This window comes from Stomoxys calcitrans, chromosome 4 (assembly GCF_963082655.1).
Source record: "Stomoxys calcitrans chromosome 4, idStoCalc2.1, whole genome shotgun sequence".
NCBI lineage: Eukaryota > Metazoa > Arthropoda > Insecta > Diptera > Muscidae > Stomoxys > Stomoxys calcitrans.
The window spans coordinates 44,484,274-44,510,530 of record NC_081555.1 but is presented as its reverse complement, the minus strand read 5'-3'; the positions used below and the strand labels follow the sequence as shown (position 1 = coordinate 44,510,530).

The window sequence follows — 26,257 nt, the reverse complement described above, 5'->3', positions numbered from 1 at the left end:
AACACAAAATGGATTAGCAGCGAAGATAAATACACGGCGGAAATTTCAGCCAAACAACATAACCAAAGAAATTAATGAGTAAGTATAGACTCGTAGACCTAAAGTTCGGCCCAGGCAATGTCGGGCAACATTATAAACCTTTATCGAAATCTTTGGATGTAAATGCAAATTTTGCCCAAGAACATTCCACCTAGGAACAGGGTCAAACTTCACACATATCAATGAGTGCAGTCCGATTTAAGTTTTAAGTTCAATGATAAGGGGCCTCCTTTATATAGCCGAGTCCGAACGGCGTGCCGCAGTGCGACACCTCTTTGGAGAGAAGTTTTACATGGCATAGTACAAATGTTGCCAGCATTGGGAGGGGAAAACCACCGCTGAAAATTTTTTCTGATGGTCTCGCCAGGATTCGAACCCAAGCGCCCAGCGTCATAGGCGGAGATGCTAACCTCTGCGCCACGGTGGCCTCCACCGAAATTGTTGGATGCGATAGAAAACTACTCTGCCAGCCAGAACTACTCTGGTTTGCCGGGGGAGGTTAATTTCTTCAGGTGCAATGGGAGGCGGTCGTTCTTCAAAGACTACATTCACCCGGTAGCTATTTAACGCCGACTTCACTTCTGCAGCTAGGACTTTGGACAAGAATCACAATCGAGTTCCGGAGAGACCAGATAATGTCAGCTTTCTCCACCTAGTACCGTATACAGCAACACAAGACAAGAAAGCATTCCATCATCCAAACTTGATCTAACTTCCTCGGTGACATCGATAAGTACCAGTTCACACTTTCTGGGGTTTATACCTAGCCCTTTGTTTGTCGCATATCCAGTCCGCTTCCTCAAAGCCCCGTGAACGACGTTCCTAATAGAAACAAGGAATCGACCACCCGTCATGATGACGACATTCGAATAGATAACTATCTTCACCCACTCCCTGTCGAAAGACCATTGATAAACAAATAGGTTTCTGGTGTGACAGCGAGTCCTGAGAAGTATGTCTTTGTGGTATGATGGAGAAGGTACAAGGTTTCGCGGCGATGCTAATATCGGAGGCGAGGAGTGCTCCAAGAATGGCACTGAATGTGGAACTTGATTTGAGACCTTTGCCTTGAGACCTTTGCCTTTGTAGGTGGAGTGCGCGGCGTTGAGGACTACTCCAGACTGAGGGACCCTGACTCCCTCATGGCGCTCTTCGGATTTCGAGCATTTGTTTGTTCTGCGGAATGCCGGTAGCGTTTGACGACTATCCAGCATTGGCGACGCGATGAATTATGTGCCGGTGGGATCTTTATTCGATGGCAACCTGGAGGTTGTTTTCCCTGAGAGGAGGCTTTCGACAGGGGGCGTCCCGGCTTTCTTGGGTCTCTTTGATTACACACATTTGTCCAAGCTGGATGGGCGCAGGGGATTTTGTAGAATTCCTAGGTATAAGGGAGTCACATAGACTTTTGAGCGGATGCATTGTCTCTCAGGTTGAGGTTTTTGCGATTCTTAGGGCCTTGGATGCACGATGTTCGAAACATTCTCATAAAAGACAATCAATACAATTGATAACCCGTTTTTTAGATACAAAATCATGTAAATATGCTTGAGGTGTTAACATCATCACATTAACTTACCTTGACATGTGGACATTCAAACTCCGATTGAAGAACACCATCACGCGAATAGCAAGCAACATGGAAGCGATTACCATGGGAATCTCCGATTAATATATCTCCAGCATTTGATATATCGATTCCATTGGGGAAGCATGTAACCTTCTCATTGCCTATACGATATTGGAATGTGCCATCCTCGTGAAAGACGGCAACGCAGTGACCCTTAAAGTCACAAACGTAAAAGTCGTTGTCTAAAAAATAAAATTTGTTTATTAAAACAAAAATAAGTTTTTGTAATAGGTATATTTTTTTTTTGGATGAAAATACTTGCCTCTAATGGCAATGTCGGATGGTTCGCGCATGTAATCGCTGCAATCGAACCAACGCACCAATTCACCATCTTCCGATATAACAAACACAGTAGGGGAAACACTGTCAACGGCAACGATATGTCCTTTCGATGTAACTGCCAGACCAGCAACAATATCAATGTATCTGCGAACGAAATCAAGAAAATTGTTGGCTTCCTTGAATCTTCAATTACAAGGTAAGGTAAAAGAAAACTCACCGTATGGCAATTTTGCGCATAAAATGGCCACTTTTTGAGAAGATCTGCATGCGTGAACGTTCGTTGCCACGATCACAGACAACAAATTTGCCGTTTGTGTGCATAACAGCAACTTTGCGCGGATACCACAATTGACCTTCTTCCTTACCAGGTACTCCGAAGTAAAATTTCAAATTACCCGACTTGTCAAAAATTTCAATGCGATGATTGTTCGTATCGGCCACAATGATTTCCTCATCGACGCCCAAGCAAAAGCCATGCGGAGAATTGAACTGGCCCTTCGATGTACCTAAAGAACCAAACTTGCAACGAATTTGCATTGGTGTTGCCTTATTTCGGCCCGTAATAATGCTCGTCGTAGTTGGTTGCGCTTGTTGCGGGGCATGGAAACTAGCTATGCTCATATCATCAACCGAACCACCTGCCCCACCACCAGGGCACAATGGTGGCAAATTTGGCAAGCTTGGTGATGGTGCTGTGGATAGGCAGTAATCTGGTAATAAACAATCAAATCCAGTTGGTGAGGGTCCATTCGTTAATAGCTGATTGCTTGTAATGTCTGTGTGAAAATCTACTTGTAATATGCCAACAACAACAATATATAAATTTTTTTTGTATAACATAACAATTATCGATTAGAGGCGAGCACGTGCCATCAGCAATAACAACACATTGACAAACAATTAACATTTGTATGTGTATGCGTTGTATTCATACGATTACAAGATTACAACACAACAATGCAAAAGTTTATCATTGTCATTTTGTCAAACACCATTGGCAATTTTCCGTTATTATTTTTTTATTATCATTTGTTTTTTTTTTAACAATAACGTGCGCATCCGCCACACATTGTGGAGCAACAACAATGCAGCAGAATGTTTTTTGTTTATTATTTATTTTTATATGCCAGCAAGAATTGCGAGGTAGGGTTATGGTTGTAGTTGTTGGATTGTGTTGGATCAGAGGTGTTGATTAACAAAAAAAAGGGGGGAGCATAAAACGGAAAATAAAAAGAAAAGAAATTATTGATTAAAAACAAAAAAATAGACAAATAAATATAAACACTGTAGTCTTCAAATTATTAATTAAAAAAAAAGATGATGATAGTAAGCAACAAAAAAAAATGAAAACAATTCTAAAAAGTTCTAAAATGAGTTTATCGCATCGTTTAATTTGAATCAGTAATGTACATTTTTTTTCCAAAAATGTGTGAAGTGCGGATTCGTTCGATTATTTGCGCGTTAACGTAACTGTTAGCGAGATCTCATGGAGAAGGCCATTGAGTCACTATGCAATACCATCGCCATGATGTTGTTGCTGTTGTAACCACATTTTCATGTGGAGGTGGCGATTCTCATCAAGCTCCTGTAGGTGAGCAAGTTCGTTCCGGTCCAAATGACCGATCGACGCGGGAGCAGGGTGGCCATTGGTTATTTAAAGGCGCCAATAACCCGCCTTGTCATATCGAGCATCATAGGCACTCAGTATTTGTGCAAGAGCCGGTGCTGGCCGGCCTCTCATTGAGACTCTCCGGTTGATATCGCTGATTGTCCGCGACTGCCGTTGCAGCTACTCCGTATGGAGCATTCCACTATCCCCGCAACCTGTGGGGCTTCTCGTGACAGCAATGAACACCAACATTGCGCGGTGTGAATCGTGAGTTGTCATGTCACGCGTGAATCGCGTGATACGTGAGCGAGATCCAAATTCAACCACGTGATCATGCGTGACCGTGATTGAATTAAAATTCTTCGTGCGTTAAGGTGAGTGATTATAATTTTGCTCACGACACTATTCACGACTCACGAGACACTCATAACTCCCTCGACTTTCACGAATCACATGACACCCACTACACACGAGACGCTCACGACTCACAAGAAAATCACGACGACTTAAGTTTAAAACAAGTTAAAGGTTATTAAGTTCGGCCGCGTCGAAACTAACGGTGTGAGTCGTTAGTTTTCATGTCACGCGTGAATCACGTGATTCGTGGGCGAGATCCAAATCCGTGATTGAATTAAAATTCTTCGTGCGTTAACGTGAGCGATTATAATTTTGCTCACGACTCACAACTCCCGTGACACTCACGAATCACATGACACCCACTACTCACGAAATGCTCACGACTCACAAGAAAATCAATTAAACAAGTAAAATGTTGCTAAGTTCGGCCGTGTCGATACTTATATACCCTCCACCATGGGTCGCATTTGTCGAGTTCTTTTCCCGGTATCTCTCTTTAGGCAAACATATGATAAAAAGAAATAATTGCTATAATATCAAGTTATCGTCCGATTCGGACCATAAGTCGGACCCTTAGAAGTCGTTGTGTAAAATTTCAGATAATTCCAATAAATATTGCGCCCTTAAGGGGCTCAAAAAGTAAAATAGGGAGATCGTTTTATATGGGAGCTGTATCAGGCTATATATCAGGTTATGGACCGATTTGGACCGTACTTAGCAAAGTTATTGGAAGTCATAACAAAACACCTCATGCAAAATTTCAGCCAAATCGGATTAGAATTGCGCCCTATAGAGGCTGAAGAAGTCAAGACCCAGATCGGTTTATATGACAACTATATCAGGTTATGGACCGATTTGAACCACACTTAACACAGCTGTTGAAAATCATAACTAAACACCTCATGCAAAATGTAAGCTCAATCGGATGAGAATTACGCCCTCTAGTGGCTCAAGAATCAAGATCCAAGATGGGTTTATGCAAATTTTGGCCATAAACATTCCACTAAGGAACAGGGGCAAAATTCTCACATATCAATGAATGCAGTCCGATTCAAGTTTAAGCTCAATGATAAGGGGTCTCCTTTTTATAGCCGTGTCCGAACGCCTCTTTGGAGAGAAGTTTTACATGGCATAGTACCTCACAAATGTTGCCAGCATTAAGAGGGGAAAACCACCGCTGAAAATTTTTGCTGAAGATCTAGCCAGGTTTTGAACCCAGGCGCTCAGCGTCACAGGCGGACATGCTAACCTCTGCGCTATGGTGCCTCCACGGTGGCCTCCACAATAGACTAAAATTGCCTGGGTCTGTTTAGAAAATAAACTGCCACTCTAACCTAACCTACATAACAAAAGTACGTCGTTGAAGAACTATGAGCACAACACGCGTTGGAAATCTGAGCTCAGATTTGTGTGGTGTTCATCGTCATCACGAGAAACTCTGCTGAGAGCTACCGCAAGCGTCCATAGGTTGCGGATAGTGAAATGCTTCGTACATGGAGTAGCTGCAATAACAGTCGCGGACAATCGGAGACATCAAGTGAAGAGTCTCAGTGAGAGGCCATTCGGCAACGGCTCTTGCTTAATTACTGAGTATCTAGGATACTCGAATGACAAGGCAAGTTATTGACACCTTTAAATAGCCAATGGCCATATGATTCCCGCGGTGATCGGTCCTATGGACTGGAGCGAGCATGCTCACGTATGGAGCTTTACGAGGATCGCTTACACTTACGCTTACGCTTAACCAATTGTCATACAAAAAAAAAAAAAAAAAAAAAAACAGATTCCGATAAACACATTTTTGAACGGAATAGAAAAATTTAAGGTGTTTTTTGACAAACACTAACGAGTGTATGTTGTCCCTCATACGAATTACGTGGAAGTTTCAGATTTATATAATCAATTATATGTAGTCGAACAAAAAATGTGGGAAATTTTAAAGCTTGATTATAGGATGGCAGAAAATTGAATTTTGTTTCAAGTGTTTTAAAAATATTATATTTGTCGGAGGAGTGCTAGCAGCAATAGGGTTGACATATACTCACCATTATTGTTTAGCCCCAATTTAGCAAGAGCTTGTAAATTGTTGAAAGCTCTTTGATCACCGGACAAAATGTCGGCCAGAGTGATTGGCTGATTTTGTGCATTAGCAGCTGGAACAACTGATTGATTGGTGGGTCCACTGGGCGAGCCTACTAGAGGGTCATTAAGGGTGTCTGGTGTGTTTTCAGTAAGACTGGCAAGACGAGATAAATTGTATTCGAGAATGCTATTAAAGCCACCTGGTGGTGGTACAGCAGCAACGCCGGCATTTCCGCCCAAAGGACCGTTCAGAGCAGCAGTAAGACTGTTATTAAGAGGATTATTCAAGGCATTCATGCCCGCCGGGGGTCCAGAGTTGTTGAGACCGTTAAGGCCGTTGTTACCCATTAGTGAGCCATTTGGGCCCGAACCGAGTGGTGTGTTACCAAGAGATCCATTGAATGCAGGTGATGTATTATTCATGTTGTTATTTAAGTTGTTGCCATTGCCGGATGCGATGGAACCAATGCCATTAAAGCCACTAACACTGCTGTGGTGGGAAGAAGTGCTGTTCTGATGTTGCAATTGATGGTGATGTGGTGGTAATACAGATTGACCTTGCGGAGGAGAATCTGGGGTAAGTACGTTAGACATCATGAAACCATTGCCCAAAGCATAGATGTCACCATCAAAGGAACTTTGCATGGAAGTTGGCAAAGAAATTGGGCTGCTGGCCGTTACTGAGCTGGCCATCTGACTCTGAGAGCTATTGGAACAATTCATTGCACCACCGCTTCCGCCACTGCATGAACCGCCGACGCGGCCGTTAATCATATTCGGAGGCATTCCAGGCAAAGTTGGTGGTGGGGTACTTTCTTTTGGCGATGGCGGAGTAGATTCTGTGCGGAACTTTCCAAAAGTATCCTGGGCCAATTGTTCAAACTTATCCGGCTTCGTATCAAACGTTAGCGAATAGTTAATATCACATTTCGGTGTTGTATTAATCATGTTAATAAATTGAGATGCAATCAACTTCTTCATTGATAGAAATTCAGCTGCGTTTGCCTGCTCCAATACGCGATTGGTAAATTTGCATGTGTTATCGATTTTACACATGGTGTTCTGAATATTTTGCATTAAATCCATAATTTTCAAAACTCTTTCAGAATGCAGTTTCTTTAGTTCCACCAAGGCTTGATCGCGACACTTTTCTATAACCTTCTTGTAGTTTTCAAAGGTCTCTTGGATGAGATCGCGTGCTGAATCATGTTGAGTTTGTAACTCGGTAAGAGCGCTAGATAAATTTGCGTCTGCTTCGTCGCAATATTGCACCTGCGCAAGAACAACCATGTTTTTTTTTTTTGTTCATACAACAAATATTTTGGGTAAATGAAAAAATACATACCTTCGATTTGGCCTCCTTCATAAGATTCTCAACGTCACCTCGCACGGATTTCTCGGCCAACGCTATGATATCATAGTGATGTTCACTACCCTTGTGATCAGCTATCAAACAGTCATTACACACCGGTATTTGGCAATTAAAACAATAATACTTGAGATTCTCTGATGTGTGCACATTGCAATACAATGGCTTATGGATAATCAATGGCTTATCGCCATCCGAAGTTTTTTGCAAATCTTCCAACTTGACGACTTCGTGATTCTCAAAGCATCGCATATACTTGTGGGCATTATCGCAGCCACTGCACAAGAAATTGGCACAATCATTGCAACGGGAAATTGCATTCTCCTTGCTCTTGCAAGAGGTACAATGCAATTGCTCCGATTCAATGGTGGCCAAATCCAAAATGTTGGTTAAAATGTAATCGCATGTCAAAGATTTCACACCTTTAGGACCAACCTAAAAAGAAAAAAAAACCAAAGTATATTTAGAAAAAAATCATAGATACGAGCGAAAAATCATAGATAATTATCGTACGCACAACTAAATTGATAATAAGTTATTAAATGTTTCATAAAAGAAGAATTTGATGTTCCACTTTTCATGCGCATCACACTTCATGGCATTCTCCTCTGGGTAACGACCAGAGTGGCATAGCTCTGGCGGAGCTGAATGAAAGCTCCACGCTTTGCACGGTGAATGAGGATGCACCCCACTAGGATTACGAGGAGGTGCAGCAGCTCGCCAGACATTTCCATTGCATCCTCTGATCTCCTGGAACACTTGGAACAAAGTAACTTAGGCACCGGTGTAGGCAAGCTGTGGTCTACTGTTAAGCCACTCTCGAACCCCGGTAGACGGGATGACAGGACCTCAGTCACTTTTGGTGAAAAACCCGTGACTGATCCGAAGAGATGCGTGAGGTTGTTCAACCGTCAATTTATTGTGCATTCCGAAAGTTACAGGGCAAGGAGGAGAGCCATTGGCCGTATTCGTGGTCCCCGAGCCGATTTGCATTTGCATTTACTCCTGTCCTCAACCTGTCTTTGAACACTCTTATAGTTCCCGATGTCTGGAAAATGGGCAGAGTTATCCCGCTACTGAAGCCTAGAAAGGACCCGAGTTTGGTGGAGTCGTACAGACCAATCTCCCTTCTCTCACCAGTGGCAAAGACGCTTGAGGCATTACTCCTCCCAAGCCTCGTAGGAGAATTTCAATTCGTTATCGCAGAGAACATCCAAATCATCATCTTGTGGATAGATATCCACCGCCCAGAAGCCTTAAGGTAGATCTACATGATCTGTGAGCTTCAGCGCTACAAGAGAGAACCTCTAGATCAAGCAGGTCTAGAAAACATTCATGCAGACACGGTAGCAGATGCGGTAACTGGCTACCGGGTGAATGTAGTCCTTGGAGAACGACGGCCTCCCTTTGCACCTGGCTCAATTACATTCCGGCAGATGCCGCCGCCTCAACTCCTACAGAGCAAGGATTGGTGCCGACGTGCAAGATGTATGCCCCGATTGTAACCAGGGACCGCACGATACACGTCACCTACTTAACTGCCTAGCCAGACCCACTCGACTCAGACCCAGATCCCTGTGGACGCACCCCTATCTTAGTTGCAGACTTCCTGGGTCTTAACACTCATCATCAAGCAGACGAAAGATAGAACACAATAAACTGCTACAATAACAACAAAAATTTAAATTTTCAGAAAACAATTATCGTTATAACATCGTCCGCGTAGCAGACGGATCCAAATCCCTACTCAGTCAGCATCCGTAATAGGTTATTTATGGTGGTCACCATAGGAGTGACGATAAAAGTCCCCTGTGGTGCGCCCTGTGCCATTTTTTTCCCTTATATTGATGTCAAGAGATCCACAAGTTACCAACCTATTTCTAAGCATAGCGTTTATCCAGTCTCCAAAAACCCGGCCCATCCTGTACTGGTCTAAGGATTGGATCAAAGTGTCGGTCCGCACATTTTTAAAACCCCCTCGATGTTAATACATACCGCCAATGTCTACGCAATCCCATGGCAGCCGGTTGTACGTACCGGATTGACCCGATGAAGTTATTCATCGGCAAGGGCTGCCGCCTCGGTGTATAACACTTCTACAACAACAACAACAACAACAACAACAACAACAACAACAACAACAACAACAACAACAACAACAACAACAACCAATGTCTACGTATTAGCATCAAAGAATTCTGCTATTTTATACATAACCTCGGACATTTTACGCTGAGCAGTCTCCACCGACCTTCCCTTGACATAGGCATGCTTTTTGTATTTGAGTAGTTCCGCTGGATGTCTTACTCTTTATCATTGTGTCCTACTTTGGCTGTCCCGCTCTCTATCGTGGTTTTGAGTAGAAAGGACGTAAGGCTTATAGGTCTGCAGGTTTTTGTGTCGCATAAATTGCCTTGCTGGGCTTGGGAATAAATACCACATTTGCCTCCTACCACGCTTTCAGAGTATATGCAAGTCCTAGGCACACCGCGAAATTTCGAAAATTAAAATTCTATGTAAAGGTCTTGTTATGCTCTCATAAATCTTATATATAAAACTCAATTTGTTTGTTTGTTTGTTTGCTTGTTTGTTTGTTTGTATGTTTGTGTGTTCCTTACCCTAGTTTTCAGAAACGCCAGATCTCGGAGATGGGTGCACTCATATAGTACCCTAAGAATAAAAATTTGGTATCCAAATTTCGGATGGGGTACCTAGGTATGCTGCCCCACCCTAAAACCTACCAAACATATATTTAGAACAATCACGACAACATGGGACTCAAATGAGAGGTTTTTAGGATAAGAAAATGTATCTGATATCCAACTGATATCCAAGGGGCAAGTGCTAGGGCCCGAAGCCCCAAAACACCCCTAAATCGGATATATTTACCGATCATGGCAATATGAGACTCAAATGAAAGATTTTTGCTAGTAGAATACGAATCTGATATCCAAATGTGGGACCACGTTTCTAGGGGCCACCCCTTTCCCAAAACACCACCCAAATAGTATATATTTTCTGACTATTGCAATATGAGTTTCAAATAAGAGGGCTTTTAAAGTGGAACACGAATCCGATATATATTTTCAAGTCCAACTCACTGAGTGGCCGCCCATCCCACAAAACACCCCACAAGCCGGTCATGTTTGCCGACTATGGAAGTATAGGGCTCAAATTAAAGGTATGTGGGAGTAGACCACGTATCTCATATCAACATTGGTGGCTAACTGTCTAGCGGACGTCCCACCACCATAACAACCCCAAAATAGGACATATTTGCTCACCAAGACAATTTGGGTCTTAAAGAGAGTGGAACTAAATATTCATAGTTTTTAGGGCCAATACCCCAAACCGGACATATTTGCTGACTTTTGCAATAAGGAGTTTAAATGAATAGAATAGAGCCCGTTACTGATATATTTCCCAGGCTTAGTGTTTGCGGAACCACCCCAAAACACCCCTAAATCGGGCATATTAGCGACCATGTCAATGTGGAGCTTAAATGAAAGGAATTGGGGGGTAGAGCAAGAATTGATACCCATTTTCTGGGGGTCTACCCCTTTCCCAAAATATCCCACAAACAGCAATTTTTTAATGACTATCCCAATATGGGGCTCAAATAAAGGTATTTGGGATTCGAATACGAATTTGATATCCAAATGTAGGACCATGTATTTAGGACATCACCCCTTTCCCAAAACACCCCCAAAGGAAAAAAAATTTCGACCATGTGGCTCAAATGAAAGGTATTTGAGATTAGAAAACGAATTTGATAACTTATTTTGGGGCCATGTGTTTGGGGGACGCCTCATCCTGCAAACTCCTTTTAAGCCAATGCCAATATGGGGTTTAAATAAATGGTATTTGAGAGAAGAGCACGATGCTGATATTTTTTCAGGGCCAAGTATCTGGGGGACCACCTCTCCCCTGAAAACACCACTAAATCAGACTTCATGAGAATGTCGGGCTGAAATGAAGTATTTTAAGAATGGAGTACACCTTACATCCAAACTTAAATTCGTAGACCAATAAAGATCATGTGGGATTCAGAAAAAAGTTCTTATATTGTTAAACTGTTAGTCAAGTTAGCATGGTATTTCACTAAAAGATCTTTAATTGTCGAAAATAAATATTCCAAGGAAACTTTTGTTCCATATAAAGTAAAAGAAGGCGCAGCGGAGCGGGTCCGGGTCAGCTAGTGTAGTATAAATGTAGAACAAATGTATCGTAAATTTAACGAGGCAATTACGCTCATTACAAAACGTAGCATTTGACATTCCAAACAAAATAATTTTTTTTCCGCGACTGCAATTGCAGCTGTGGACTCGTCCGGTAGCTCTCAGCTGAGCTTCTCGTAATGACGATTCAACTGATGTGGTACTTATAATCACCGCGTGCTGGGTCGAAATCAGTATGTGTATATGGCGGCCCTCAAGGCCGTGGAATTCCTGAATAGACCTCAGATTCACGACATGGTGATAACATGGATAAGCGGATACGACAGCGCCGTATTGGCGCTTACCCCTACTTTGTTGTAATTTCTTAATATCACATATGTCTCACTTTTTTTCATAACATTTACTTTTCACAACAGGTCAGACTGGCCACCTTTTAATGGTGGACTACCCATTCAACCTTTATTATTAACAATAAATTGTCAAATGCCACAGAAATTCAAACTTTTTATCATTTTTTTTGTTTGTTTCTCTTTCGAGACGAGCTGAATGATCGAACACGCAAATGGAAAAGGAAAGCCAAAGGTAGAAACACACACCAACCACTATGGGACGCGTTTCGTCTTTGGTTAAAAGACTTTTCAACCATATTAGGTGTGATGGCTTAAAGGGCCGTGCGTTGGTATGCTGTATTTAAATCGTATTTAATTGCGAAAACGCATCTATGATACAACTACCACATTAACCAAGCTTGACAACCCTGCTTATTAGCTGTACCTTTTCCAATGCATTTATTTTTGTGTAATGGCAGACATTCTGGCTGTGGTAAATTACACTTTCTTCCGTACCACACATGATTTTGTGCATCTGTTGGAAGTTGTATTGATGGCTTTTATCACCTGACACGAAAACGGAACGTAAAATTTTGTATCTACTGAATTCTACTTTCCGTTTACGGTCGACAGACGTTCGATAATCGTTTTGATGCATTTTTGTAAAGCAAAACAAAGCAGCGGACACGTTTTCCTACATTTACGGTATGTTTACGAGAGCATAACCAGGGCTTAATTTATATTATCAAGGCTTATTAAATTATATTGGGTTGCCCAAAAAGTAATTGCGGATTTTTTAAAAGAAAGTAAATGCATTTTTAATAAAACTTAGAATGAACTTTAATCAAATATACTTTTTTTACACTTTTTTTCTAAAGCAAGCTAAAAGTAACAGCTGATAACTGACAGAAGAAAGAATGCAATTACAGAGTCACAAGCTGTGAAAAAATTTGTCAACGCCGACTATATGAAAAATCCGCAATTACTTTTTGAGCAACCCAATATATAAATATATACGCCTTGAATAATACTCCGATTCTACCATAATAATTCATTCTATCATTGGATTTTTTTCATATTATATTGTTATACTATTATTATCTCTATAGTAACTTTTATATCGAAAGAATATGTTGTTATAACTACTTGTCCAAATGTAAATATACGCAATACTTTGAATTAAAAATTTCATATATTTGAGACCAAATTTTTATCGAGTATTTTCAGTCCATCTACTACATGCATACATACATAAATAGTAAATATATATAATATTTACTTACCGAAGTGATTTGCTTGCATACTGGACACTTGATCTGCGATTTTCCGCAAGAATTGGAAACGGGAATCAATTCCCCACCCACCGAAGAAGTGGACGATGAGGAAGAAAGACTGCCTCCCGAGGAATCTTCGTTAAGTAACTTACAGAGGCATGACTCACAAAAGACATGAAGGCATGATAGAACACGAGGCGACTGCAGGCGCGAACTGCAAATATATTTGGGTATTACAAAAATGTCCATAGTATAACTTAAAAGCGAAAAAAAACACAAGTTTCTTTGAGCAGACATACCTGCAAATCTTGCAATTCTTATCAACATCGCCTTCACACAACGAACCCGACGTGTCTTCCAAGGAACCAGACTCAAGCTCAGAGCCCACATTGCTTTCAAACACTTCACTAAACATGTTGCCACCGCCCAGCCCACCTAGGGTCAAGCTGCCGGCAACCGACGAAGAACGAGAAGAAATGCTTTTTATATCCTTTGCTATGGGATTACAACCGCCGTTCGCTATTAAGGTGTCGTTCAAGTCCAACGAGTTGACCAACTTGTCAACTATTGAATCCACAGTGGAAGCGCTAGATGGGGTCGCTATAAAACTAGAAGCTTCCAATGCTTTGGCAACAGCCGTGATCGATGACGAGTCCAAGACGGTGGAAAAGGAGCAGCTACTTGAGTCGGCGGTAGTGGCAATGTTTGTGGTCGCAGACGAGGTGTTTGAGGTCACGGTGGTGCTATTTAAGATATGTGGTGCAAAATCCTCTAAGGTTGCCATATATAAAGCCTCTATGACGCGTGACGCAGTGTAACTTTTTGAATTTGAAGTTGGAGATTAAACGCTTGCAACTGAGAGGTCTGAGCCCCTTCTATAGCCTTTATTTACTCTGCGAGTTTGTCTTTCTTTTTGATCTGATATACGTATGTGCTAAAGCCTTGGAGAATTTTTGATTGGTTGTTTTGTTGTGGTTGCTACAAGTTCACCAAAAAGTACACAAGCTCTTCAAAAATACCAATTAAGCAGGGTGGTGCGATTTCAAAATCTCTGATGTATTTTCAAGAAGCAGGGTTATTTTTTCGCCAAAAGCCACTGGGGTTGTTTTTGTATGTCTGTTTTACGCTATTGATTGATTCTATAGTTGGTGATTTTTACGCGTTTCAATTGAGTTTCGTTATTATGCTTACTTCTTTAGTTAGTTTTTCTTTATTCGTTAGAGCAAATATTGTGTAAAAAGCTTCATTGATAAATATTCATTAAATATTGTGGTTTGATTGTTTTTAAATATTGTTGATTAATATCATTTAATGGGTTTGGTTCTCTATTATCATTATTATTACTATTTGCTGCAATTTTAGTTTTTCTTTTTTTAAATGGTGTTTTAGAATTGAGTTTTTTCTATTTGTTTTTTCCTTTGTATTTTTGTTTGGTTGTTTGAAAGAATCACGAAATATTTGAAATATGTTGTGTTTTTGTAGTAAAATTGTTACTATTTGCAATATTTTTGTTTTTTTTTTTGTTTTTTCTTTAAATTACTCTCTAAGTTTGAAGTGAAGTGTGTACATATATATGTTTATTTTAAATAGTTGTAGTTATTGTTGTATTGCAAATATGATGTTATAACGATGCTACTACGTCTTCGCTTGCAAAAACAATTTGCCTTTGATCCCACCACAAAAGGCCTAGGTAATTCGCAGACTTGGCCAACTCACAAACGTTCGACGATGACTGGCGGTTATGTTGTTGTTGTTGTTGTTATTGTTGTTATATCAGGGTGTTGCACACTGAGGCGGTTATGACGACGAATAGCAAAAAAATGTAACGAATTACAATGTTCACAAAACGCTACCTCTTGTCCGCTTTATAGTCCAACTTGTTTTCAGGATAGAAAGAAAATATTTCCCGCTCTTGGTTGATTGATTGATCTCCGCTGCAATAGTGTTCAAAACCGTATATCCTTTGTATTCCTGCTGCTTGTTCAGAGCCTAAAAGATAAGAGATCAATTGGCAACGATTATATTGGTTAACATAAGATGGTGTGAAATATTTAAATGAAATATTTTCATGATGGTTGTGTATGTTAAGACTTTTTTACATTTTTTTTCACTATACTTCCAGATTTGTTGAAAACATTACTGTATTATGCAAACTATCAAAGGCAAAATTACAAAATAAACCCTCCCAAGTCTTATAGGGAGGCCACAGCGTGAACATGAACAAAATTTTCAGCGGTGGTTATCTCCTTACTAATGCCGGCTACATTTTTGAGGTATCCTGCCATGTTAAAACTTCTCTACCCAAGTGGTGTCGCTATGCGCTACAACGTTCGGACTCGGCGTAAAAGAGGAGGCCCCTTATCATTGAGCTTAAACTTGAATCGGACAGCGCTCAGTGATATGTGAAGGGTTTGCCGTATATAAATTGCTTTGAATTTGTCTGCTTAGGTCATGATTTTGTATGTTGAAGTTGGGCAAAGTTTAAGCACGATATCTTCATTTTTAAGGATTGTAGCGTGAATACCACAGACAGACGAACGTGGCTAGATAGTCTTAGAATTTAAGGACGACCAAGAATATATTGGGTTGCCCAAAAAGTAATTGCGGATTTTTAAAAAGAAAGTAAATGCATTTTTAATAAAACTTAGAATAAACTTTAATCAAATATACTTTTTTTACACTTTTTTTTCTAAAGCAAGCTAAAAGTAACAGCTGATAACTAACAGAAGAAAGAATGCCATTACAGAGTCACAAGCTGTGAAAAAATTTGTCAACGCCGACTATATGAAAAATACGCAATTACTTTTTGGGCAACCCAATATATGTAGTTTTGTTGTTGTTGTTGTAGCAGTTTATTGTGTTCTATCTTTCTTCTGCTTGATTCTGTTGAGTGTCAAGACCCCAAAGGGATCTGGGTCTGAGTCGAGTGGGTCTGGCCGGGCAGTTAAACAGGTGACGTGTATCGTGCGGTCCCTGGTTACAATCGGGACATACATCTTGCACGTCGGCACCAATACTTGCTCTGTGGGAATTGAGGCGGCTGAATCTGCCGGAACGTAATGGAGCCAGAACCACTCTGGTTTGCCGGGGGTGGTCGATTTCTTCGGGTGCAATGGGTGGCGGTCGTTCTCCAAGTACTACATTCACCCGGTAGCCAATTACCGCATCTGCTACCGTGTCTGCATGAATGTTGTTTAGACCCGCTTGATATGCCGCTTGATCTAGAGGTTCTCTCTTGTAGCGCTGAATCTCACGCTCTAGATCGTGTAGATCTACCTTAAGGCTTCTGGGAGGTGGATATCTATCCATCATAATCTGATGATGTGGATGGTTTCTGCGGTAACAGCCCAAAAGGTATTGCTTGGACAGCATGTAGTTATGTCGTCGCACTGGTAGGATCTTTGTCTCCTGATGGAGGTGGTCCACATGAGAACTGAGGAGACAGCCCGTCGCAGTTCGGAGGGCGGCATTCTGACAGATCTGAATATTATTCCACTGCGGGTCACAAAGTTGACGAGACATTTGTACATGGTCAACAAGGTTTCTTTGTCTGCACCCCAAGTGCTGCCACCAAGTGACTTGAGGACCTTGTTTCTACTTTTGACTTTATCGCAGATTGCTGTCGCATGTGAGGAGAATGTGTAAGAGCTGTCAAATGTGACGCCAAGTATTTTGGGACACTTGATGGTCGGAATCATTTCTACATCGACCATCACAGTCAGCTCAGTATTCACCTCACGCGTATTTGAACAATGTGGCTGAAGATTTGGTGGCGGATATCTTCAGATTTCTTGCAGAGAAATATGAGGCAAGCTCGTTGAGGTAGACGTTCAACCTATCGCAGATAGGCCTGATGCCATGATTGTACAATCGTCCGCATATGATAGATCTCTATGCCGTCTGGAGGGGGTGGAATGGAGGATAGGTAGAGGTTAAACAGGGCCGGAGATATCACTCCACCTTGGGGAACTCCCTGTTTCACTCTACGGTGTTTCGACTTCTTATCCCTAAATTCCACAAATGACTGGCGACCACACGGATAATTTGCGACCCATCGTTTCAGGCCTGGCTGGAGGGACGTGTTGGCGATGTCCTCAAATAATTTGGCATGGCTGACCGTGTCGAATGCCTTCGATAGGTCCAGTGCCACGAGGACCGTCCTATCACATGGCCTGGGCTGATTGAAGCCGCGGTAAATTTGTGTGGTGATGGCATGCAAAGCTGTCGTTGTGCTGTGCAGTCTCCGAAATCCATGTTGATGCTGGGCGAATGGAAATTCTCCTACGAGGCTTGGGAGGAGTAATGCCTCAAGCGTCTTTGCCACTGGTGGGAGAAGGGAGATCGGTCTGTACGACTCCCCCAAACTCGGGTCTTTTCCAGGCTTCAGTAGCGGGATCACTCTGCCCATTTTCCAGACATCGGGAACTATAAGAGTGTTCTATGACAGGTTGAGGACAGTGGTAAGGTACTCAACTCCAGGTAAATACAGATTCTTCAACATCAATGTAGAGATTCCGTCGGGGCCCAACGCCTTAGAAGATGTAGTTTTGACTGAACTGACACTTTTTGAACATAACTGACCCTTTTTGAACATAACTGACCCTTTTTAAACATAACTGACCCTTTTTCGCCTCTTGGGGATAGCTGCCTTCGATTTTTGTCATTTTAGATAGTAAATATTAATATAGGGGTAAGGGTTTTATAAAGGCGATTTTGTGGTACATAATGCGGCTAAAAAGTGCAACCGGGAGATACGTTTATATGGGAGCTATATTAGGCTTTAGACCGATTTAAGCTATATTTACAATGTATGTTGGAAGTCATAGGAGCAGGAGAAGTCATTGTGTAAAATTTCAACTAAATCGGTTAAAAATGCGAGAGGCTCAAGAAGTATAATGGTTAGATGGTTTATATGGGAGCTATATGAGTTTTGGATCGATTCGGATAATACTTGGCACATCTGCTGAATGCCATAGAAAACTTCATAGTTTTTCAGTTTCGGCCAAAACGGGGAATAACTACGCTCTGTATAAGCTGGAAAATATAGCTATATCAAAACATTGAAAGATAGGGCTATTTGCAATCCCAAACGACCTACACTAGCAGGAAGTATTTATGCAAAATATTAAGCGCCTTGCTTTACTCTTTCCACAGATAGACCGAGTCTCGGACGGACGGTGGTCTTAGACCAATATTTCAATGTGTTACAAACGGAATGCCGATATTGGTATACCCCATCCTAGGGTTCAAAAAGGTCAACTTTTCATGGGTCACCCTATATCAAGTCTTCACATATGAAATTTTGAAAGTATTTTACTTAGAAGTCTTTCTATATAAAAGTTTAGCGATGATGAGTTGTTGTTGTTGTAGCCACATTTTCAAACTCCAGTAGGTGATTAAGCTCGTTCCGGTCCAAAGAACCGATCGCCGCGGGGAAAGGGTGGCCATTGGTTATTTAAAGACGTCAATAACTCGCCTTGTCATTTTGAGCATCACAAGCACTCAGCATTTGTGCAAGAGCCGGTACCGACCGGTGATAATCTCCGCTCGATACCGCTGATTGTCCGCGACAGCCATAGCAGCTACTCCATATGGAGCATTCTAATATCCGGACCGTTAGCTCGCAGTTAAGCTTCTCGTGACAGCAATGAAAACCAGCTTTAAAACTGTACTTGGGAAAGTTACAGTGACAGTAGTGTGAACTGTTTTCTAGTTCGCCGAGCTGCCACTCTTGATTGCCGCACATACTTATATGAACGTACTACACTTTTATATCTTATCGTTTCTTCCTATCTTTGACAAGCAGAATGGGATTAAATTATAGATAGGGGTGTCCTTCTAACTTTGCCTTATATTCCATTTGATTTGGGTAGAGTTAGACTCTTGATCTCTTAAAAGCATGTCATGGCCTCTATAGGTCAGGATGGCCCAAATGAACTTTAAAACAGTACTTGGGACGGTTAGCCCTCCAAAGTCTTGGAGTAAGTATAAAAAACATATTCGTTATTGTGTCATGTTCTAATCGTTTACGCTATAGCTTATCAGTTTATACAAACGAATTATTTTATTCTTGTATTTTAGCATGCGTTCTCAGTACAAAATTGAAAGTCAAAATTCCTAGAAAACAAAAGATATTTATACTCTGTTTGCAACAAAATATAAAAAAGGAAATGAACTAATCTAAAAAAAGCGAACAGTACAAACAACAAGCAAAAATACCCTTTATGTCTTTTTCGAATACAACTTCCAAAAGATGCACAAATAACATGGTTATACCATGGAGACATTTGTAGTCGTGTGGAAAACAAACCCATCACTGCAACGGAAAACACATGCGGTCGAAAAAAACAGCTAGTGGGAAAGGTGTCAAGGTTAGTGTCGCACTTAGATCATAAACACATTTTCCCTGTATATTCGATATTAGTACGACCTACCATGAAGCCTCCACACCTGCAAATGGAAAGGGCTGGGCAAACTTCTCACATATCAATGAGTGCAGTCCGATTCAAGTTTAAGCTCAATGATAAGGGGCTTCCTTTTAATAGCCGAGTCCGAATGGCGTGCCGCAGTGCGACACCTCTTTGGAGAGAAGTTTTAAAGGGTGATTTTTTTGAGGTTAGGATTTTCATGCATTAGTATTTGACAGATCACGTGGGATTTCAGACATGGTGTCAAAGAGAAAGATGCTCAGTATGCTTTGACATTTCATCATGAATAGACTTACTAACGAGCAACGCTTGCAAATCATTGAATTTTATTACCAAAATCAGTGTTCGGTTCGAAATGTGTTCATTCACCGTAACGTTGCGTCCAACAGCATCTTTGAAAAAATACGGTCCAATGATTCCACCAGCGTACAAACCACACCAAACAGTGCATTTTTCGGGATGCATGGGCAGTTCTTGAACGGCTTCTGGTTGCTCTTCACTCCAAATGCGGCAATTTTGCTTATTTACGTAGCCATTCAACCAGAAATGAGCCTCATCGCTGAACAAAATTTGTCAAAATTTGAACACATTTCGAACCGAACACTGATTTTGGTAATAAAATTCAATGATTTGCAAGCGTTGCTCGTTAGTAAGTCTATTCATGATGAAATGTCAAAGCATACTGAGCATCTTTCTCTTTGACACCATGTCTGAAATCCCACGTGATCTGTCAAATACTAATGCATGAAAATCCTAACCTCAAAAAAATCACCCTTTACAAGGCATAGTACCCCACATATAATGCCAGCATTAGGGAAAGGTGTCAAGGTTAGTGTCGCACTTAGTTCATAAACACCTTCTCTCTGTATATTCGATATTAGTTCGACCTACCATGAAGCCTCCACACCTGCAAATGGAAAGGACAAACTTCTCACATATCAATGAGTGCAGTCCGATTCAAGTTTAAGCTCAATGATAGGGGCTTCCTTTTAATAGCCGAGTCCGAATGGCGTGCCGCAGTGCCACACCTCTTTGGAGAGAAGTTTTACAAGGCATAGTACCCCACATATAATGCCAGCATTAGGAGGGGAAAACCACCACTGAATTTTTTTTTCTGATGGTCTCGCCAGGATTCGAACCCAGGCGTTCAACGTCACAGACGGCTATGCTAACATCTGCGCTACGATGGCATCCACACCTAAAAAATATAAAATAAATGATCTTGGCCGTGACAGACACAAAAACTTGAAAATAAAAAATCGGCAGAACCCGGCCGGAATTCAATCGTGGACACAAGGACGAAGAGCGCAAGCCATTGCCGTCGTCAAACGTTCGAAGCCATCAATTCAAATTCCAAATCATCGAGCTAAAACTGCAAAAAACTGGATAGTCTACGAACATAAGCGGAATATGTGACTGGAACACTTGGAGCAATGTAACTTAGGTAACGGTATAGGCAAGCTATTGTCTACTGTCGAACCCCGGAAGAAGGGATGACAGAACCTCAGCCACTTTAGACGATGTAACTGTGATTGACCCGAAGAGATGCGCCAGGTTGGTTCAACCGTCAATTTATTGAGCATTCGTCGTACATGAGCCGAAGAACAGCCATCACATTTTACCGTGAACAAAGTTACGAATGTTATCCGTGGCGCCCAGACATCCAAGGCGTTGGGTCCCGACGGAATCTCTACACTGATACTTATCTTCGTGCACTGAATATAGAACCGGTCAGCCACGTCACACTATTTGAGGACATCCCCAAAACGTCCCTTTAGCCAAGCCTGAAACGCTGGGTCACGAACCATCTGTGTATTCGCCAGTGATTTGAGGAATTGAGGAAGAAGTCGAAGCACCCTAGAGTGAAACAGGGAGTTCCTCTTTAACTCTACCAATTCTCTATATCACCCCCTCTAGATGGCATAGAGATCGTATCATATGTGGACAATTGTACCAGTATGGCATTAGGCCCCCACCCATTGTTGACATCTGCGATAGGTTAAACGTCCTTGCCGCTCAACAAACTTGCCGCTTATTTCACTGCAAGAGGTGTGAAGATATCTACCATCAAATCTTCAGTCTCATTGTTCACCAGCCAGACCCACACGACACAAACCTAGATCGCTCTGGACTGGATGGACTTATTTCCATTCCGACCCGTTGCTTCCGATTGCAATTATTGTTTTTTTCTTTTTTTTTTTTTGATATGTTTGTTTCCTGGGGTGTAACTTTCGTAATTTTTATCCGTAGATGTTCTGTGAGCACAGTTCTATCATTACTTAACCCAAGCACGTTGTCAACCTATTGGGTTGCTCAAAAAGTAATTGCGGATTTTTTAAAAGAAAGTAAATGCATTTTTAATAAAACTTAGAATGAACTTTAATCAAATATACTTTTTTACACTTTTTTTCTAAAGCAAGCTAAAAGTAACAGCTGATAACTGACAGAAGAAAGAATGCAATTACAGAGTCACAAGCTGTGAAAAAATTTGTCAACGCCGACTATATGAAAAATCCGCAATTACTTTTTGGGCAACCCAATATTTTTATGTATAAGGACATTTTGTGAACGTACAATTGCTTCTTCTCGGATATATTGTTATGTCGTCTGTGTCTCCTTCTTGAATATACGTGCATAATGTTTTATGTTGGCTTTACTTTTCCCTTAAACTCACACATTTCACTATAATTACGCCCACAAATAAGATACTGACGAATATTATATTATGTTGGTTAGGAATTTAGATTTTTGGTCTCAAAGTTTGAAAAAAAATGTTACAAAACTCAATCTTTTATTCGCGGCACATGATTTTTAGCCAAAAGTTAAAAAGACTTGTACATTTTGTGTAAACTCTTTGCTCAAGAATCCTCAGAACAAAATTTGCCATAAAAATTGCATTAAAATCCTTAAATTTTGCTTCACCTATAGTAAAAGTACAAAGCGTTGCTTTTGTTTTTGTACATTCATTTTTGACACTTATTTTTAATCTGAGTTTCGCAGAACTTATTTTGCGGCTCCTCCCAGAATTTCTTTTGCGGCTTTGGCTATGGCACAGACTTTTGCATGAAAAAATTTACACCCACCCGGCAGGCTCACCGCCAATCGATTTTGTGTGCTTCAAAGTAATCCCCCCATCCAATCCCTGACTCCATCTTGGGCCCATGCGAAGATCCTCCAAAGACGGGAGTCTAAAAACCTACAATTCATATCTCCGAATGAACTTAACCAGCTTTATCTTTCCTGGGTTCTTTCTCAATCCATTTCTCGTAGCCCATCTCGTCAGCGACCTTTCCCTGCCGCTGATCGTTTACAGAAATTTGCCTCGTATCAGTAGTACGACTGTGTCCGCATATGCCATCATTTTCACGCTATCCTTGCTAAGATCCAACAGGATTTTGTTTATCACCAGTTTCCAGAGAATCGGCGAGAAACCCCTTCCCTGGAGCTTTGCTTTGTCACCCGCCTTCTGAACACAATATCTCGAAAGTCCGCGTTGATAATCCTGCCACATAACATGCCACCCGATGTGGCGATGACTATCAACTCTATTTTTTTACCCTCCACCATAGGATGGGGGTATACTATTGGGTTGCCCAAAAAGTAATTGCGGATTTTTTCAAAGAAAGTAAATGCATTTTTAATAAAACTTAGAATTAACTTTAATCAAATATACTTTTTTTACACTTTTTTTTCTAAAGCAAGCTAAAAGTAACAGCTGATAACTGACAGAAGAAAGAATGCAATTACAGAGTCACAAGCTGTGAAAAAATTTGTCAACGCCGACTATATGAAAAATCCGCAATTACTTTTTGGGCAACCCAATAATTTCGTCATTCTGTTTGTAACTACTCGAAATATTCGTCTAAGAGCCCATAAAGTATATATATTCTTGATCGTCGTGACATTTTATGTCGATCTGGCCATGTCCGTCCGTCCGTCTGTCAAAAGCACGCTAACTTTCGAAGGAGTAAAGCTAGCCGCTTGAAATTTTGCACAAATACTTCTTATTAGTGTAGGTCGGTTGGGATTGAAAATGGGCCATATCAGTCCATGTTTTGATATAGCTGCCATATAAACCGATCTTGGGTCTTGATTGTGGAGCCTCTACAGAGAGCAATTCACGTGTTTCGTTATGACTTTCAACAACTGTGCCAAGTATTGATTTGAACATAACCTGATATAGCTGTCATATAAACCGACCTTTGGTCTTGACTTCTTGAGCCTCTATAGGGCGCAAATCTTATCCGATTGGAATGAAATTTTGCACGACGTGTTTCGCTATGACTTCCAATAACTGTGCCAAGTATGGTTCAAATCGGTTCATAACCTGATATAGCTGTCATATAAACCGATCTTGGGTCTTGACTTCTTGAGCTTCTAGAGGGCGCAATTCTTATCCGATTGGAATGAAATTTTGCACGACGTGTTTCGCTATGACTTTCAACAACTGTGCCAAGTATGGTTCAATCGGTTCATAACCTGATATAGCTGTCATATAAACCGATCTGGGGTCTTGACTTCTTGAGTTTCTAGAGGGCGCAATTCTTTTTCGATTTGACTGAAATTTTGCATGAAGCATTTTATTATGACTTTCAACAACTGTACCAAGTATAGTTTCAAATCGGTTCATAACCTGCTATAGCTGCCATATAAACCGATCTGGGATCTTGACACCTTGAGCCTCTAGAGGTCGCAATAATAATCCGATGTGCCTGAAATTTTGTACGAATGACCATCAACATACGTGTTTATTATGGTCTGATTCGGTCTATAGCCTGATACAACTCCCATATAAATCGATCTCTCTATTTTACTTTTTGAGCCCACAAATTCTTATTCGAATTGGCTGACATTTTACACAGGTCTCCAACATATAATTGAATTATGGCCCGTACCGGACTATATCGTGATATCGCTCTAATAGCAGAGCAAATATATTCTTTTATCCTTCTTTTGCCTAAGAAGGGAAGCCGGGAAAAGAGCTCGACAAATGCGATCCATGGTTGAGGGTATATAAGATTCGGCCCGGCCGAACTTAGCACGCTTTTACTTGTTACGTTGTAAAATATACCTTCAATATTTAAGAAGGCCGCTAGCGCCTATTCCTTCAATTGGAGGCCGTCTCCTCCGTCCTGCATGTTTTACCCTTAAGGTATGCATGAAATTCTCCGGCGCCAGCCCCTCCCTCGCATACTTGTCTTCATTGTTAATAATATTATTTTGATTGAAATGTCTAATGCTAAGTTTTGTAATAATTGCAGGTTGTTTTGTTTTGCCTTATGAATATACATACAAACAATTACCGAACGTCTGTCGACCATAACCAGAAAGAAAATTTCAGTAAAAACTAAATTTTACGTTCCGTTCTCGTACCAGCTGTTAAAAAGTTAAAGTTTGGACAAATTTCAAAACCAAACATAAGTATTATTAAAACAGCTAGACCTACCCAATGAATCTTAATGGTTTAGCTCGAGTTAGTTCACTCAGAGGCCAGTTTGGTCAATTGATACCCCAGTGAAAAAACGAAGTGTGGATGAAATTTAATATATGAGAATATACGAAGAAATTGCAAGAAGAAGTCGGTACAAAGAATCCTTATCTTTGAATCAGAATGTCCTTTGCGGCTATTGTGATGGCACAGACCTTTGTCTGAAAGAACGTACTCCCAATCCAGTCTTTATTTCCATCTTGGAGCAATCTGTGAAAACCGAGGTCTCCACAGCCTTCCACCAGGCAAGTGCTAAGACAATTTCGAATAGAATTTTAGACCCAGATATTTCGCCCCTCCCATGCCGATAACTTTTATCTAGTAGTGGAGAGGGCCAACTCTGTACTTCCTAGGGTCTTTTTCAACTCATATCTCTTAGCCCATCTCGACAGTCTTCCTAGTGATCTTTCCGTAATCTCGCTGATAGTCGACAGAAATTTTCTTCGCAGTACGACGTCGTCCGCATATGCAGTAGTAAGACGTCGTCCGCCCATGCAATCATTCTCATGTCATCTTGAGATCCAATAAAATTTGGTTTATAACTAGGATCCAGAGAATTGGCGAGAACAATTCGCCCTCGCTGAGGCGCTCCTCTTGTCATACGCTTTCTAACCACACTATCACCAGTCACCTAGCAGAGAAACTCGGCTTGACCCCGTCGGTCCATGTCTATTGACCTATGACCATGACTATTGACCTTATCCCTATGTTGCAAAATGTTTTCTCAATATCCGGGAAGAGTGCCATCGCTGAATCCTCAAACTTGCCCTTGGGGTATGCATGTTGTGCCCCATTAAAGTGCTACGGCATCAGTTCCTCGTCTTTACTGTTATTGATAATATTGGCCTTAACTTGTCAAAGCTAATGTAGATAAACATTGAGATGTCAAAGAATTGACATTTCTATGTATTGGGTTGCCCAAAAAGTAATTGCGGATTTTTTAAAAGAAAGTAAATGCATTTTTAATAAAACTTAGAATGAACTTTAATCAAATATACTTTTTTTTACACTTTTTTTCTAAAGCAAGCTAAAAGTAACAGCTGATAACTGACAGAAGAAAGAATGCAATTACAGAGTCACAAGCTGTGAAAAAATTTGTCAACGCCGACTATATGAAAAATCCGCAATTACTTTTTGGGCAACTCAATAATTAAATAAAAATATTTGATAATGTTGAATTCTGTTGAAGGGG

General features: G+C 40.9%; 1 protein-coding gene across 4 annotated transcripts in view; it reads right to left on the bottom strand.

The window, feature by feature from the left end:
• Positions 1–26,257, bottom strand: part of LOC106080759 (B-box type zinc finger protein ncl-1) — a 37,295-nt gene that overhangs the window by 2,919 nt on the left and 8,119 nt on the right. For 3 of the 4 annotated variants that reach the window (XM_013242286.2, XM_059366416.1, XM_059366417.1), the window contains 7 exons: positions 13,449–15,138; positions 13,159–13,363; positions 7,345–7,803; positions 5,963–7,271; positions 2,169–2,739; positions 1,932–2,095; positions 1,619–1,851 (listed from right to left, as the gene is read on the bottom strand). In XM_013242286.2, coding sequence (XP_013097740.2) covers positions 1,619–1,851; positions 1,932–2,095; positions 2,169–2,739; positions 5,963–7,271; positions 7,345–7,803; positions 13,159–13,363; positions 13,449–13,933 — 3,426 coding nt within the window. In that variant the 5' untranslated portion in view covers positions 13,934–15,138. The remainder of the gene's footprint in view (positions 1–1,618; positions 1,852–1,931; positions 2,096–2,168; positions 2,740–5,962; positions 7,272–7,344; positions 7,804–13,158; positions 13,364–13,448; positions 15,139–26,257) is intronic. The other variant, XM_059366418.1, reaches the window with a different exon arrangement.